This window comes from Oncorhynchus tshawytscha, linkage group LG30, assembly GCF_018296145.1.
Source record: "Oncorhynchus tshawytscha isolate Ot180627B linkage group LG30, Otsh_v2.0, whole genome shotgun sequence".
Lineage (NCBI taxonomy): Eukaryota > Metazoa > Chordata > Actinopteri > Salmoniformes > Salmonidae > Oncorhynchus > Oncorhynchus tshawytscha.
The window spans coordinates 17,452,637-17,466,286 of record NC_056458.1 but is presented as its reverse complement, the minus strand read 5'-3'; the positions used below and the strand labels follow the sequence as shown (position 1 = coordinate 17,466,286).

General features: G+C 43.4%; 1 protein-coding gene and 1 non-coding gene across 2 annotated transcripts; both read right to left on the bottom strand.

Annotated features, from left to right (window-relative positions):
• Window positions 1–2,847: 2,847 nt before the first annotated feature.
• On the bottom strand, window positions 2,848–11,107 carry LOC112228646 (ribonucleoside-diphosphate reductase large subunit). The gene is made up of 18 exons (XM_024394142.2): window positions 10,945–11,107; window positions 10,229–10,317; window positions 9,940–10,117; window positions 9,548–9,708; window positions 9,411–9,450; window positions 9,058–9,220; window positions 8,751–8,892; window positions 8,443–8,526; window positions 8,064–8,225; window positions 7,802–7,881; window positions 7,508–7,709; window positions 5,227–5,376; window positions 4,880–5,101; window positions 4,655–4,731; window positions 4,382–4,517; window positions 4,141–4,236; window positions 3,793–3,981; window positions 2,848–3,519 (listed from the first exon to the last, which is right to left on the bottom strand). The coding sequence occupies exons 1-18, from the start codon at window positions 10,961–10,963 to the stop codon at window positions 3,331–3,333; spliced, it is 2,379 nt and encodes a 792-aa protein (XP_024249910.1). The 5' UTR covers window positions 10,964–11,107; the 3' UTR covers window positions 2,848–3,330.
• On the bottom strand, window positions 8,318–8,396 carry LOC112229151. Its single transcript, XR_002950127.1, has one exon. It is a non-coding gene; the product is annotated as a small nucleolar RNA SNORD83 (small nucleolar RNA).
• Window positions 11,108–13,650: the final 2,543 nt, after the last annotated feature.

Sequence of the window (13,650 nt, the reverse complement as noted above, 5' to 3'; positions counted from 1 at the left end):
AGAAAGGTAGAGCCCAGTCATCTATAACCAGAAACAGGTAGAGCCCAGTCATCTATAACCAGAAACGGGTAGAGCCCAGTCATCTATAACCAGAAACAGGTAGAGCCCAGTCATCTATAACTAGAAACAGGTAGAGCCCAGTCATCTATAACCAGAAACAGGTAGAGCCCAGTCATCTATAACCAGAAACAGGTAGAGCCCAGTCATCTATAACCAGAAACGGGTAGAGCCCAGTCATCTATGACCAGGTTTGCAGGAGAGGGAGGGGTCCATCAACAGAGGACCAATGAGAACTGCACATCTGAGTGCATCATCTTCAGATTAGAAGTGTCAGCCAGTTAGCATTGTTTCAGTCAACTCCATAGTCCCTTAATAGGTTCACTACATGAGATCTTTACATCAAAGCAGCAATATACACTTGCAGTAGATAACATAAAACTATTTTGCTGTAAAATGAGCTACAAATCATTCAAAGGCATGTATATACACGCAAGGTTGGGTAGGTTACTTTCTAAATGTAATCCGTTACAATTACTAGTTACCTGTCCAAACTTTTAAGCAATGTCATTTTTGGAATAAGATTACTTGCCCCTTAAGAGGCATTAGAAGAAGACTAAAAGTATCCATCAAATGCATCAGGTGTGTCATCATAGTGATCTCTGACTTGTGGTCAGACTCACTGAGGTGGAACAAACTTAAACTTGCACCTTTTTTCAATGCTGAATTGAATGTCATTGAGAAAACAGAAAGGTGTCAATGTATTTATTCACAAAGATCCTTTCTGAATTTAGTAATCTAGTTTTTAAAAGTATCTGTAATCTGATTACAATGTTGCTGCTGGTACACTGATTAGTTTTTTGTAATCAGAGTACATGTAATCAGATACTCCACTACCCTGTATACAATATTGTTAAGTGATGTAGACAAATTAAACATGATCTGTGAACACCTAGTGATACCGATGTCTGCTCCATTGGACCACCTGTTTGAGACCGGTACTAACTCTTATTCATTGTCATTATAGACATTCCAACCTAACAATTAGAAAGGATAGAGAATTACAATTTCACTTAGAATACATATTTTCAAACCAATATTAAAATAACAAAAATATATACAATGTCCTTGTGTGTTCATTATATAAAGCAAATAATTTGAGTAAAACTGGCTATACTGCTCTGACAGTCTCTTCTCTGTTGGTCAACCTGGTCTCAGAGCATTTAGTATAATTCTGTATGTAAATCCGAAGTACTTTGTTTAGTATGGTGTGTTACGTTTGGTAAGTATTCACAAAGATGGTTACTTAAGGCAAAACAACCTGGACAGAGCATTTCATATTATTATATAAGTAAATCCAAGACACTCCATTTTGTATATGTTACTTTTCAAATGGTATGTATTAACTTGTGGATATACATCACCCATTTCAAAATATCAAGAGTGAAAGAAGCCCCATCTTCCTGATACAATTCCCATCAAGTACATAATAGCATCACATTATGCCATGTACTGTTATTGCTAAACTACTGTACACCTTGACAAAAGTACCACAGGACATTGCATGAACAAACTTAATTACATTGGGCCTCCCGAGTGGCGCAGCGGTCTAAGGCACTGCAGTGCTTGAGGCGTCGCTATAGATCCGGGATCGATCCCGGTCTGTGTTGCAGCCAGCTGCGACTGGGAGACCCATGAGGTGACGCACATTCGGCCCAGCGTCATCCGGGTTAGGGGAGGGTTTGGCCAGCTGGGATGTCCTTGTCCAATTGCGCTGTAGCAGGCCGGGCGCATGCACGCTGACACGGTCACCAGTTGTAAGGTGTTTCCTCCGACACATTGGTGCGGCTGGGTTAAGCGAGCAGTGTGTCAAGAAGCAGTGCACCTTGGCAGGGTCGTGTTTCGGAGGACGCATGGCTCTTAATTAACCTTCACCTCTAGCGAGTCCCTACGGGAGTTGCAGTTATGGGACAAGACTAAACTACCAATTGGATATCATAAAAGTGGGAAAAAAATAATTACACGGAATAAAATTATAACCAACACACACAAAAAGCTTCTCTGAAATGTTACATTTGTTTTCATTGCTGTTAGTGAGCATTCTAATCTATCAGAAACCGTCTCATGGAAGCTCATCTGCGTGCTCCTCATCCTCAGCAGGGTCTTGAACCGACTTCAGTGGAATGCTCACCTACAGTTCATCCAAGATGAGCATTGGAGAAGTGTGCTCTCCATGGATGACTCCCAGTTTAACTGTACTGGGCAGATGACAGACAGTGTGGGCGAGCGGTTTGCGGAGGTTAACGTTGTCCCATGGTTGGTTTATGGTATGGGCAGGCATAAGCTACATACAAATTTTGGCAATTTGAATGCACAGCGATACCGTGACAAGATCCTGAGGCACTTCGTCATGCCCTTGATCCCCCATATCGCAAGGATCTGTACAAAAATTCCTGGAAGCTGAAAATGTCCTAGCTCTTCTATGGCCTGCATACTCACAGATCACCCATTGAGCATGTTTGGAATGCTCTGGATGAACAAGTACGAGTGTGTTCCAGTTCTCGCCAATATCCAGCAACTTCATGCAGCCATTGAAGAGTGGGACAACATTCCACAGAACACAATCAACAGCCTGATCAACTCTATACGAAGATGTCATGCAGCAAATGGTGGTCACACCAGATACTGACTGGTTTTCTGATCCACGCCTTTTTTTGTTGAAGGTACAGTATGTGATGAACAGATGCATATCTATATTCCCAGTTGTGTTAAATCCATAAATTAGGGCCCAAGAAATGTATTTCAATTGACTGATTTCCTTATATGAACATTAACTCTGTAAACTTCAAATTGTTGCATGTTGCGTTTATATTTTTGTTCTGCATACAAAGCAATTTTATTTTCCCCACAGGTCAAATTCAAAATACTTATAATATACACAAATTTTGTTTGAGTTCATTCAGCAAGTTATGAGATCCTTAGATTTACATATTAACAATGGAGTAGACAAAAAGTTTGGAAACTCAATCCTATACAAAACAAATCCACACAGACAGTGTAACTGTGAAAGATAAATAGAAAAGTTTACAGTTAATAATCTGGTATTAGCAGACAGTGCACACCTTGTACAGCACTATAGTTAGGCTACATTAGCATTCCCACAACAAACATAAGAGCCTGTTCTATTAAGAGTCTGATCTGACATCAGGGCAGATTACTGTATAATGTTACCTGACCTAAAGGCAATGACAGTGGGGTTCAAAGATCCTGAGGACTTCAGTGGTCCACTGCTATGGTTAATTAACTAAAGAGCGGGGAGGAGTGGGGTGCCGTCTAAGAGCCACACATCAGGCAGTCATCGCGGTTCTCCAGGGAACACACCATAGCGGCTCTGTTGAGCTCCTTGATCGCCTCCAAGTTCTTAGCCGACTGAGACTCCTTCAGCTTCTCCTTGTTCAGGGTGAACTGGATGGGGTTGGCTGCAGGCTTGGTCCTCAGGTAGTACATGCCCGTCTTCAGACCCTGAGGAGCGGAAAAGAGGTTAGTGGTTTATTTAATATTTAGCACTACTTTGATCCTCATACGTTGCCTCCCTAGCCAATCAAGTTCCCATTGTTCTGGGTCCTCGGCGTAGACCTGTCACTCTCCACCCCTCATGACACATGCTCGACACTTTCAGTCGGACTACAATGCTTCAAGGGGCAGCATCAGCCAGCCATTTTAACACCAGTTAAGGATGGCCCTGGGCTAAGAAAATGCAATCTTATAGAAACTTCAATAGGCAAGCTGACTCACCTGCTTCCAGCCGTAGAAGTGCATGCTGGTGAGCTTGCCGTAGTTAGGCTCTGCGATGTGGATGTTGAGGGACTGGCTCTGGTCTATGAAGGCCCCGCGGTCAGCAGCCATCTTCAGAATAGTCTTCTGGGAGATCTCCCACACAGTCTTATACAGCTCCTTCAGGTCATCTGGGATCTCAGCAATGCCCTATAAGTAACAATAGAACAACGACAATAGAACTACTAAAAAAGGATAGCGCTTTTAAAATCTAACAAAAAAGTTAGACATGACCTTCACAAAATACAGTCAAAGGGCATAATTGCACTCTGATTGGTCTTCATTGATTGTGATGGTCTGGGTTCTCACCTGGATGGATCCATTCTGACCAATCAGCTGGTTCTTCATCTCCTCATTCCACAGCCCTCTCTCTGTTAGGTCCTTCAACAGATGGGGATTCACAATCTGCAAGGTGCACAAAGAACATTAGTCCTCACATACACACAACTTTAGCTTTTTACACTCCCAAACTCAGAGCCTTCTAGTGTTTGAGTATGCTGTGTGTGCAGAAGTCTGACGGTCTATGGAACCCACAGAGAGTGGTACTGACCTGGAACTCTCCAGAGAGGACTCTGCGGGTGTAGATGTTGCTGGTGTAGGGCTCGATAGACTCATTGTTGCCCAGGATCTGGGCTGTAGAGGCTGTGGGCATGGGGGCCAGCAGCAGACTGTTCCTCACACCGTGCCTGGAGAGACGGGGCAGAAGGGTGAGTGATGTGGTGATCAAAAAGGCGACAACATTTAAATCCACTTGGTTGGTCATGTATGTGTTGAGACTAGTTGTAGTTGGGTTGGAAAATGGAGGACAAGGTTGAGAACTTACTTGGCAATCTTTTCCTTGAGAACTGTCCAGTCCCACAGGTCAGTTGGGGTTTTGTCCCACATGTTATACTGAAGGATCTGGAGAAAATAACCATTTAAGCCTGAGACCCACACCAGAACATTCTCCTTAATCCAAAATTAACTATCGACAAGTTAGTTACCCTAAACAAAAACCCTACACAGGATATCTAACATCTCAGTTAGGTGTAAGGGTGGTGGTACTCACTCCTTTGCTGACAGGGGAGCCTGGGTAGGTCTGGTAGGCACCGAGCTCAGCAGCAAGCTCACAGCTGGACTCCAGGGCAGCGTAGTAGATGGTCTCAAAGATCTGAGTGTTGAGCTTCTGGGCCTCGGCGCTCTCAAAGGGGAAACGCATCAGGATGAAAGCATCAGCAAGACCCTGCACACCGATACCAATGGGCCTGTGGCGCTTGTTGGAGTTCTCAGCCTGGTCAGAGAGGAGGCGAAGCATGGGGCAATCAGTTACTGGTCCACATGAAGATATAACCTGTAGAATCATCAGTCTTGCTGATCATATTATTAGTATCACTAAAGTTGAACGCTAGACATTACCTCGACCACAGGGTAGTAGTTGATCTCAATGATCTTGTTGAGGTTCCTGACGATGACCTTGGTGACATAGGCCAGCTTGCTGAAGTCAAATGTTCTCTCTGGGGTGACATACATGTTGAGGGCGATGGATGCCAGGTTACACACTGCCACCTGAGATTGGGAAATAGGAGCCAGATAGATTAGCGTCACACTTAGGCCATTTAAACATTCTTTGATGTGATCCAACATTTATTTTCAACAATATACAAATCAAAGGATGCCATTCAAACAGCGTTGTGATTATGTATGTATGTTATCAGAGCCATCATCCTTGGGTGATAGATACTGTAGTTGGTCATCTCTGCGTTGAGCGCTAATGCATATCTATGAGGTCATCCTGTGGCCAGAGTCAATAACACAAACTGAGGCTGGTCTCCGGTTGCGTCCAAAATGTCAACCTAATCTCTGTATAGTCCACTACCTTCAACCAGGACCCCGATACAGGGAACAGGTATGGACTAGAGGTCGACCGATTAATCGGAATGGCCGAATAATTAGGGCCGATTTCAAGTTTTCATAACAATCGGAAATCGGTCATTTTGGTCGCTGATTTTTTCTTAACACCTTTATTTGATCTTTATTTAACTAGGCAAGTCAGTTAAACACATTCTTATTTTCAATGACGGCCTAGGAACGGTGGGTTAACTGCCTTGTTCAGGGGCAGAACGACAGATTTTTACCTCGTCAGCTCAGGGATTCAATCTTGCAACCTTACGGTTAACTAGTCCAACGCTCTAACCACCTGCCTCATGAGGAGCCCGCCTGTTACGCGAATGCAGTAAGAAGCCGAGGTAAGTTGCTCGCTAGCATTAAACTTAATCAATCATAATCACTAGTTATAACTACACATGGTTGATGATATTACTAGTTTTTCTAGCGTGTCCTGCATTGCATATAATCGATGCAGTGCGCATTCGCGAAAAAGGACTGTCGTTGCTTCAACATGTACCTAACCATAAACATGAATGCCTTTCTTAAAATCAATACACAGAAGTATATATTTTTAAACCTGCATATTTAGCTAAAAGAAATCCAGGTTAGCAGGCAATATTAACCAGGTGAAATTGTGTCACTTCTCTTGCGTTCATTGCACGCAGTGTCAGGGTATATGCAACAGTTTGGCAGCCTGGCTCATTGCGAACTAATTTGCCAGAATTTTACGTAATTATGACATAACATTGAAGGTTGTGCAATGTAACAGGAATATTTAGACTGATGGATGCCACCCGTTAGATAAAATACGTAAACGGTTCCATATTTCACAGAAAGAATAAACATCTCGTTTTCGAGATAATAGTTTCCGGATTTTTACCATATTAATGACCTAAGGCTTGTATTTCTGTGTTATTATATTATAATTTAGTCTATGATTTGATAGAGCAGTCTGACTGAGCGATGGTAGGCACCAGCAGGCTCATAAGCATTCATTCAAACAGCACTTTCGTGCATTTTGCCAGCAGTGCTGCTGTTTATAACTTCAACCATATCAACTCCCGAGATTAGGCTGGTGTAACGATGTGATGTGAAATGGCTAGCTAGTTAGCGGGGTGCGCGCTAATAGCGTTTCAAACGCCACTCACCCTTGCTCTGCATGGGTAACGCTGCTTCGAGGGTGGCTGTTGTCGATGTGTTCCTGGTTTGAGCCCAGGTAGGAGCGAGGAGAGGTACGGAAGCTATACAGTTACACTGGCAATACTAAAGTGCTTATAAGAACATCCAAAGATATATGAAATACAAATGGTAGAGAGAGAAATAGTCCTATAATTCCTATAATAACTATAACCTAAAACTTCTTATCTGGGCATATTGAAGACTCATGTTAAAAGAAACCACCAACTTTCATATGTTCTCATGTTCTGAGCAAGGAACTGAAACGTTAGCTTTCTTACATAGCACATATTGCACTTTTACTTTCTTCTCCAACACTTTGTTTTTGCATTATTTAAACCAAATTGAACATGTTTCATGATTTATTTGAGGCTAAATTGATTTGATTGATGTATTATATTAAGTGTTCATTCAGTATTGTTGTAATTGTAATTACACAAATAAAATGTAAAAATAAATACTTTTTTATTTTATTTTTTTAAATCGTCCGATTAATCGGCATCGGCGTTGAAAAATCATAATCGGTCGACCTCTAGTATGGACTTGGTCAAAAGTAGTGCACCAAATATGGAATAGGGTGCAATTTCAGACAGCTTCAGTAGTTCAAACAGTTTAGGTAATCGATTGCCCTCACCTCATCATGGCTGGTGTACTCTACAATTTCGGTACAAAGGTTACTGGACTTAATGGTGCCCAGGTTCTGCTGATTGCTCTTCCTGTTGCAGGCGTCCTTGTAAAGCATATAGGGGGTGCCCGTCTCAGTCTGGGACTCAATAATGGCATGCCACACCTGCTGGGCCTTCACCACCCGCTTGACCCGACCCTCCTGCTCATACCTGACGACAGACAGAGACAGGCCCAGTGAGACATTGCACAGGGAGTACTCTGGTATGGAGCAGTTATACCAGGTCAGGAGCGCCGGTCTTACATGGTATAGAGCTTCTCAAACTCCTCCCCCCAGCACTCGTCCAGTCCAGGGCAGTCACTGGGGCACATCAGGGACCAGTCCTGTGGGTATGATACACCATTGAGTACTGATATCTTTCAAGATATTCATCTAAACAGAACCACTCCTTATTCCCTTCTTTAATTCAACCTTGAAGAGCGATGTACAAAATATACTAGAGCTCGAATTTCACGAAATTCCACATCTGGTTTGAATACTTCAGTTGATAAATGTTGCTGCATACCTGGTTGCTCTCCACTCTCTTCATAAAGAGGTCAGGGATCCACATGCCGTAGAACAGATCTCTGGCCCTCTGCTCTTCCTTCCCCGTGTTCTTCTTCAGATCCAAGAAGTCAAACACATCAAAGTGCCACGGCTCCAGGTACATGGCAAACGCACCAGGTCTCTGAGAAGGAGGGCAATGAGCGGGAGTTAAATGCCTGATGACAGTACAGTAAACACAGGCCAGAGTCTGAAAGACCATATACATGTTCTCAGAGCCATCAGACTTGGGTGATAGATAGTGGGTCATCTCTGCGCAGAGCGCTAATGCATATCTATGATGTCATCCTGTGGCCAGAGTCAATAACAAAACCCATATTCAAATCTAATTTCATTCTCACCTTGTTGCCTCCCTGGTCCACATAGCGTGCCGTGTTGTTGTACACTCGGAGCATGGGAACCAGCCCATTGGAATTACCATTTGTCTTAAAAACAAAAACAAAGAAGCCTCAGTAACTGAGTGACTTGCCAAGCATCAATGAAACACGAGTCATTTTTTCTCATGTACAAACTTTCCCCACAATCTGTCAGAGCCATCAATCACGCCAAGTACCCACTGTTCTGGGTCCTCGGCGTAGACATAGCCCCATCACTCTACACCCCTCCTGACACTTAGTCGGGCAGTCTTATTTATGAACGTGATCCTCACCCCAGCAATGTAGCTGCCCGTGGCTCTGATGCAGCTGACTGCCACTCCAATGCCCCCTGCTGATTTAGAGATTAGGGCACACTGCTTTAGGGTGTCGTAGATGCCCTCAATGCTGTCATCCTTCATGGCCAACAGGAAACAGCTGAAAAGTCAAAAAAGGACAATAATTTAAAACCGATCAAGCGCTTTTCTGGTTTGCAATTAGAACTGTCAAAGATGTCAGTATTTTCTGCAATTCAGTAATCATAGCCTGCGGAATGGCTTCAAGTAGAATGGCAAAAGTAGATCCAAAATATGAAGTGCTTACCTGGACAGTTGTGGGCGGTTGGTGCCAGCGTTGAAGAGTGTGGGCGAAGCGTGGGTGAACCACTTCTCTGACAACAGGTTGTAAGTCTCGATGACAGCATCAATGTCAGTCTGATGAATCCCAACTGCCACCCTCATGAGCATGTGCTGGGGTCGCTCGGCAACTACACAGAAACAGAACAGGTCAGCATGAGGGATGGAGCTCATCTGAACCACATAAAAAAAAAACAGCTCTGAAAATGTGCCTGTTTGGCCAGGTGCCACTGGTGAGGAGCCCTAATCCAGTGCAGCATAGGTTCGTATCATGACAAGATGTCAATTCTTACAGGGACAGAATTTATGTAACTGACTCACCTTTCCCATTAATCTTCAGAAGGTACGACCGCTCAAGTGTCTATGTAGAAAAACACAAAAAAGTGTTTACTTTCCTACCATTGCAGAATTTACTTTTAAATTATTATGGTTTATAAACCGTGTACTGTAAAAATGACCTTGAATCCAAAGAAGTTGTAGGAGAAGTCCCGGTCGAAGATGATTGCAGAGTTGAGGCGATCCTTGTTTTCTAGGACAATGTCAAGTGTCTCCTTGGCAACCATGGGAGAGTGGCATCTGTTTAGTGGGTTGACATAGTTGTAGAGATCCTCCACCACATCTAAAACAGCATTGACAGAAAAAATTAAGAGATTTCCAGATACCTTAGTTTTACACCCAGGGTTTAGAAATTACTTTTAGGTACCAATTTCTTCAGTTACCAGAAGTGCGATTGTCAGCTCACTGGCAAATTCAACATCTGTGCCACTGAATGAGTGGACAGGCTGAATCTTGGCTACTTTGAGTGAGCCTGATAATGGAGAAATATGCATAACTTGCAAGAGAGACTTACCACTGAACACCTTCTTGGTCTCCTTGTGCAGGTTGGAGACGGCAATGCGGGCAGCCAGGATGGCATAGTCGGGATGTTTCGTTGTGAGGGTGGCAGCAATCTCTGCAGCCAGTGTGTCCAGCTCCACTGTAGTGACCCCACTGTACAGACCCTGGATTACCTTCATGGTGATCTGGGTCTAAACGTGGGACAACAGGTAGGGTAAAGGGTGCGTTAGAGGAACACAGCACACAGAAACACTAGAATTAACAAACAACGGAAATACAATGAACATAAAATATTGACTCACTGGATCTACAAAGTCAGAGTTGAGTCCATAGCACAGCTTCTGAATACGGGAAGTGATCTTGTCAAACATGACACGCTCTTCGCGCCCATCTGAAAATGATGTAATGACGGAAGTGTTAAGCAGAAAATCAACAATAAAATATATGTGCGCGCCATTGAAAAGGAATTTACAAGTTAATGTCAGTAATTGCCACAAAGCTTAAAAACTAAGTTAATTTAGTTATGTAATTGATGGGATAGTCACGGATACTAGCCAACGTCCTGTTGTGTAACCCAGAATGCTGTTTTGGGGGTAAAAGTATAATATAAATACTTGAAAATGTTAACTAGCTATATGATTAATTGATGTGATAGTCACGGATACTTCCAATCAAATGCCCTAGATAGAAGCACCTAACTGGCAAGCTAAACTACAAAACGTTGACAAATTTGGCGCCAAGTTTGACAAAAGGAACATTGCTGCAAGCCTGTCAATAACCTGTTTTGATCGTTCTTATTAAACGACACGACAGCGGTCTTTCTCTAGCTAGCTAACGCATTCAATAACATTAGCTACCTAATTAGGGAAAGTCATTCAACGTGGTTAATGACAGTACAGTAGCCAACGATATAATAATACACGTTCAAAAGGTTGCTTGTAAGAAAAAAAGACAAGAGTCAGTCAAATTACAAACTTAGCTAGAGCTTTTGCTATTATTCCTACTAGAAATGACCTACCTCGCTTTATCACATGCATGTTGACAAGGGTTGTTTTCTTTCCAGAGAAAGTGCGAAAAATAAGAACACTGATATATAGCTTAGAATGTACAGAGAGAGTCTCACACTAACAGCCGTCGAAGACTTCAAGTGCAGAAGATAAACCGCGAATAAATACTTCTTCTTCTATGAAGTTTAACAGCGGTTGGCATCCAATTTGTTGCATTACCGCCACCTACTAGATTGGAGTACAACTTCCTTATATTTTGCTTGAAAAATTAAAATAAATACCCTACCATCTAACACCACACTCACTAATTTCAAAATGATATAAAATCAAATTAACACCACCCTACTCCACTAATTAAATGTATGTATTCCTACCTCATGCAATCATCCTGAAAGGATGGGACATTACCACTTAACACACCCTGTAACTCTTCTGATGTCAAATCTCACACACCAAATACCTCTTTGCAGCTGCCACCACAACCTCAATTTTCTGTGACTTACATTCCATCCCTGCAGTACAATTGAAAAAAAAAAGTCTATATACAGTGTGTGCAAATGGCATGAGGAGGTAAGGCAATAAATAAGCCATAGTAGCAAAGTAATTACAATTTAGCAGATTAACACTGGAGTGATAGATGAGCAGATGATGATGTGTAAGTAGTGATACTGGTGTGCAAAAGATAAGAAAAGTAAATAAGCACAATATGGGGATGAGGTAGGTAGATTGGGTGGGCTATTTACAGATGGGATATGTACAGCTGCAGTAAGCTGCTCAGATAGCTGATGTTTAAAGTTAGTGAGGGGAAATATAAGTCTCCAGCTTCAGCGATTTTTGCAATTCGTTCCAGTCATTGGCAGCAAAGAACTGGAAGGAAAAGCAGCCAAAGGAGGTGTTGGCTTTGGGGATCAAATCAAATCAAATGTATTTATATAGCCCTTCGTACATCAGCTGATATCTCAAAGTGCTGTACAGAAACCCAGCCTGAAACCCCAAACAGCAAGCAATGCAGGTGTAGAAGCACGGTGGCTAGGAAAAACTCCCTAGAAAGGCCAAAACCTAGGAAGAAACCTAGAGAGGAACCAGGCTATGTGGGGTGGCCAGTCCTCTTCTGGCTGTGCCGGTTGGAGATTATAACAGAACATGGCCAAGATGTTCAAATGTTCATAAATGACCAGCATGGTCAAATAATAATAATCACAGTAGTTGCGAGGGTGCAGCAAGTCAGCACCTCAGGAGTAAATGTCAGTTGGCTTTTCATAGCCGATCATTAAGAGTATCTCTACCACTCCTGCTGTCTCTAGAGAGTTGAAAACAGCAGGTCTGGGACAGGTAGCACGTGCGGTGAACAGGTCAGGATTCCATAGCCGCAGGCAGAACAGTTGAAACTGGAGCAGCAGCACGGCCAGGTGGACTGGGGACAGCAAGGAGTCATCATGCCAGGTAGTCCTGAGACATGGTCCTAGGGCTCAGGTCCTCCGAGAGAAAGAGAGAAAGAGAGAATTATAGAGAGCATACTTAAATTCACACAGGACACCGGAGAAGACAGGAGAAGTACTCCAGATATAACAAACTGACCCTAGACCCCCGACACATAAACTACTGCAGCATAAATACTGGAGGCTGAGACAGGAGGGGTCAGGAGACACTGTGGCCCCATCCGATGATGTCACCGGACAGGGCCAAACAGGAAGGATATAACCCCACCCACTTTGCCAAAGCACAGCCCACACACCACTAGAGGGATATCTTCAACCACCAACTTACCATCCTGAGACAAGGCCGAGTATAGCCCACAAAAATCTTCGTCACGGCACAACCCAAGGGGGGGCCAACCCAGACAGGAAGATCACGTCAGTGACTCAACCCTCTCAAGTGACGCACCCCTCCCAGGGACAGCATGAAAGAGCACCAGTAAGCCAGTGACTCAGCCCCTGTAATAGGGTTAGAGGCAGAGAATCCCAGTGGAGAGAGGGGAACTGGCCAGGCAGAGACAGCAAGGGCGGTTCATTGCTCCAGAGCCTTTCCGTTCACCTTCACACCTCGGGCCAGACTACACTCAAGCATATGACCCACTGAAGAGATGAGTCTTCAGTAAAGACTTAAAGGTTGAGACCGAGTCTGCGTCTCTCACATGGGTAGGCAGACCATTCCATAAATATGGAGCTCTATAGTAGAAAGCCCTGCCTCCAGCTGTTTGCTTAGAAATCCTAGGGACAATTAGGATGACCAGTGAGATATACCTGCTGGAGCGCGTGCTACGAGTGGGTGTTGTTATTGTGACCAGTGAGTTGAGATAAGGCGGAGCTTTACCTAGCATAGACTTATAGATGACCTGGATCCAGTGGGTCCGGCGACGAATATGTAGCGAGGGCCAGCCGACTAGAGTGTACAGGTCGCAGTGGTGGGTGATGTAAGGGGCTTTGGAGAAAAAACGGATGGCACTGTGATAGACTGCATCCAGTTTGCTGAGTAGAGTATTGGAAGCTATTTTGTAAATGACATCGTCAAAGTCAAAGATCGGTAGGATAGTCAGTTTAACGAGGATATGTTTGGCGACTTTGAAGGAGTGAAGATGGCTTTGTTGCAAAATAGGAAGCTCATTCTAGATTAAATTTTTGATTGGAGATTGATTGGAGTTTAATATGAGTCTGGAAGGAAAGTTTACAGTCTAGCCAGACACCTAGGTATTTGTAGTTGTCCACATATTCTAAGTC

Excerpts from the sequence above, each read along its gene's own strand:
- LOC112228646 (XM_024394142.2), bottom strand. Across the intron at positions 8,893-9,057 it reads AACCGCCCACAACTGTCCAG|CTGTTTCCTGTTGGCCATGA; the intron begins GTAAGCACTTCA and ends TTGACTTTTCAG. Across the intron at positions 5,102-5,226 it reads ACTACTACCCTGTGGTCGAG|GCTGAGAACTCCAACAAGCG; the intron begins GTAATGTCTAGC and ends CTCTCTGACCAG.